This window comes from Mercenaria mercenaria, unplaced genomic scaffold, assembly GCF_021730395.1.
Source record: "Mercenaria mercenaria strain notata unplaced genomic scaffold, MADL_Memer_1 contig_2048, whole genome shotgun sequence".
In the NCBI taxonomy this organism is placed as follows: domain Eukaryota; kingdom Metazoa; phylum Mollusca; class Bivalvia; order Venerida; family Veneridae; genus Mercenaria; species Mercenaria mercenaria.
In genome coordinates, this window is record NW_026460079.1 from 12,157 (window position 1) to 16,180 (window position 4,024).

A 4,024-nucleotide genomic window follows, 5' to 3' on the forward strand; every position below is an offset into this window, starting at 1 on the left:
TGGATGACAATAACAGGATACAGCTTCAAGAATCACCGACAAATGTAAAACAAACAAGTTTTGCGCACAGAACACAATACACAGATGCGAATAGAGAGAGAAATGTCTACAGAGCGAATATACAAGACAGAAACTTGAATAGCGGCACTTCGAGACAAGGAACATTTGCAAATGAAATGAAATTAACAAGAGATAGAAATGTGATATATAGAGATACGCCAAATGATATAATTTCAAATCAAGACTTCGAAATATCTAAACACATAGGAATACGATATAACTTGAACACGGACAAAAATAGAAGAACAGGTGTATCAGATATACAACTGCAAAGAGAAGCAGGGTATAATTATAGTCGTTTTGCAAACGGAAACAAAGAGAACATAGGAAATATGTTATTCAGACAAAGGGTTGGAAGCAAAGAAATGTATAACCCCGAAAGGTCACGTCATAGTGCAACAAGAACTGATAATGACATGTATAAAAAGCTGCCGTTACAAGAGGAGACTTGTGGAGTTGCAGACTATGGAGTAGAAGGAAGAATGTTATCAAAAGACATTTATGCCAACACGGAACGACAGTTACACAATTACCAAAATAGATCGCAGCTTATGACAGTAAAAGAAGACAGAGATGCAGAAATAGTGAGAGGTGAACTGAAGGATTTTACCAGAAACATAAACGAGAAAAACGTCATACCAAATAACAGTAAAGTAAAACCAGATATGTAAACTTCACAAAGAATGTTAGAAAGAAAGCAAGAACTTCAAGAGCTTATTGAGTTCGAAGAACTCCAACACAAACATTTGAAGGAGGAGGAACAGCAACGCATAATAGAACTAGAGTCGCAGAAAGCGATGTTAGATACATTGATCAGTAAAGAAAGAGAAATGACAGCCAGAGAAAAGAAATTAAAAGAAACTGAGAAAGAAGTTGAAGAAAAGTTACAGAAGCATAAGCTTGCAGAAAGGCAATTACAAAAGGAAGATGTTAAAGTGATACATATGGAGACTTTTGAAGAAATAATGACAAAACGGCAGGAAAAATTGAAAAAGAGGGAAACAGAATTAAAGCAGAAAGAACAGATGTTGAGTAGAGTAGTAGAAGTGATAGTTGGAAATGATGCGAAAAGAGAAACAATAGTGCAGAAAAAAAACAGAAATAGGTCACTTCTCCGGTTCTAGTCCCAAACTTAAGAACGAAGTAAATTTAGAAGAATGGAAAGGTGAGATAAGGTGTTTATGTGAATCAAAGTTATACCCACAGAATTTGATTTCTCAGGCTATCAGGCAGTCACTGAAAGGTCAAACGAAGAAAGTATTAATAAATATGTCACCAACTGCTACACCAGAACAAATCATTAAACGAACAGAGGATATATTTGAAAATTTATCCAGTAAACAAACTATATTCACGGAGTTTTTCACCACCGAACAGAAGCCAAGTGAAAGAATTGCTGAGTGGGGCTTACGGTTGGAAGAAATTCTACAATTAATTGAAACAAAGCGAAGTATGACCGTAGAAGAGAGAAGCGATATGCTTCGAGATAAATTCTGGAGGTCACTGTATAGCACCGAAGTAAAGAATGCCACAAGAAATTCATTTGAAAGTGGAGAAAAGTTTGAGATACTGCGGAGAAAGGCAAGAGCAGAAGAGCATGAATTGAAATTAGCATCAGAGAGAAAACAGATTAATCAAGTGCAGCATCATCCACATACGTCTAATACTGAATCGGATGTCTTAAAGAAACTAAGTGAATTGTTAAACACACTTAAGGATAAAACGAAAGTCTTATAGAGAAAGCTTGAAGAGAAAGATACAAAAGAAAGAAGAGAACATAGATACGATAGACCAAGAGGTCAGCAAAGTAAATAAAACCGACAGAGACCAAATGATGAACCAAAACCCAAAAGTTGATGGGAAGATGAGACTTAAACACAGAAAGACAGAAGTCGAAACCAAGGCACAAAATACTATTACGGGAAACAACAGAATAAACAAGGGTCAAACTAGAGGATGTCTCCATTGAAGGGCAGATGGAAGACATCAAGAAACATAGCCCTAAGAAGAAAATAGATCTATTTCAACGACTTGTTGGTAAAGCAAATGAATCTATAGTTTACATTAACAATTTCAAAACGCCATGTTTGGTAGATACGGGATCAATGATTACTACAGCATCGGAAGAATTTCATAAGAACTAAGATCCAAGACCAGAACCGCATACAGTTGAAGAGTTAGAAGTGCATGGTCCAGATGGTAAACAACTTCCATACATTGGATACATAGAAGCAATAGTTAGAATACCCGATTCAACAGATACAGAAATACCAGTACCAATACTCATAGTTCCGGACACCGAGTACAACATCAAGGTACCTATTATAGTTGGTACAAACATTCTCCGTTTCATTCCAAGTTTAGATTCAGACGAACTACCAGAGGAATGGCATTCGGCTGTTGCATCTATAAGACCAACAATTGGACTTGTAAAATCTACAAATCACAGAGATATACAGATTAGACCTTTCGAAACAAGAACAGTTACGGGCATGGTGAGAAAACAAGTCGATGTTGAATCAGCAGTCACTGAAAATTCTGAGCGCAACTCCAGCAGATTAGATGTTTGCCAAAGAGTTGTTGAATTAAATAAGCCTGGTAGAAACGCAAGAGTCCCAGTAAGACTATACAATATGTCAGCCAAGACTGTCCATATTCAGCCAAAGTCAGTCATTTGCGAACTGCAAGAAGTGAATGTACTTCGATCATGGAGTCCCGAAGAAAAAAATCGAAAACAACCTTAAAGAGAAAATGCAGAAACACATAAAGAAAACGTTGATGAACTTATATTAGATCTAAAGATAGACCTTACCAATGTACCAGCTGGAAAACTCGATGAAGTCAAAGATACTTTCTACAAATGGAAACGTGTTTTTTTCTTCCGGACCTTTAGATATTTGACATACAGACAAAGTGAAACATGAAATTCATCTAGAAGATCCAAAACCTTTCAAAGAACCTTATGGTCCAGTTCCACCCGCACTTATACAAGAAGTAAGAGAATATCTAAATGAAATGCAAGCTATGGGAGCTATAAGACCATCACAAAGCCCATTTTCATCGAATGTAGTACTTGTTAGAAAGAAAGATGGTACTAATCGGTTCTGTATCGATTACCGGAAGTTGAACAGCCGCACAACGAAAGATGCCTACGCAATTCCACGCAAATATGATACCATCAACCTACTTGCAGGTTCCAAATACTTTAGTAAACTAGACTTTAAGGCAGGCTACTGGCAGGTCGAATTACGGGGGGAAGACAAGCAAAAGACTGCATTCCAGGTCGGTAAATTGGGTTTTTTCGAGGCGAATCGGATGCCATTTGGACTATGCAATGCCCCAGCAACGTTCCAACGCCTTATGGAACGATGTATGGGAGACATGAATCTCCAAAAATGCCTTATTTACCTCGACGACATCATCATCTATTCGTCCAACTTCGAAGAACACATTCGTCGCCCGGAAGCTATGTTTGATCGCCTTGAAGAGCACAACTTAAAGCTAAAAGCAAGCAAGTGTGAATTCTTTAAGAAAGAAGTCCTCTACTTAGGTCATCTAGTATCAGAAGAAGGCATCAGAACAGATCCAGATAAGGTTACATCGGTTTTGAAATGGCCTATCCCTAAATCAGTTAAGGACGTTTCAAGTTTTCTTGGATTTTCTGGCTATTACAGAAAATTCATACGAAATTATGCCAGAAAAGCCAGACCATTAAACGACTTACTGATTGGAGACACACACAAGGACAAAAAGAAGGTTCAGAGAAAACGTTTTGAATGGGGTCCGAAGCAACAGGAGGCATTCGAGAACATTAAAGAGAGTGTAGCAACAGCACCTATACTTGCTCATGCCGACTATTCCAAGCCGTTCAAGCTTCATACGGATGCATCGAAACTTGGTCTAGGGGCGGTCTTATATCAAGAATCAGACGGAGTTGACAAGGTGATTGCATTTGCAAGTCGCA

General features: G+C 37.9%; 1 protein-coding gene across 1 annotated transcript; it reads left to right on the plus strand.

Moving 5' to 3' along the window:
* The first annotated feature begins 743 nt into the window (after nt 1-743).
* LOC128552106 (ribonuclease Y-like) lies at nt 744-1,184 on the plus strand. The gene has a single exon (XM_053533117.1). The coding sequence runs from the start codon at nt 744-746 to the stop codon at nt 1,182-1,184; it is 441 nt and encodes a 146-aa protein (XP_053389092.1).
* The last annotated feature ends 2,840 nt before the right edge of the window (nt 1,185-4,024 follow it).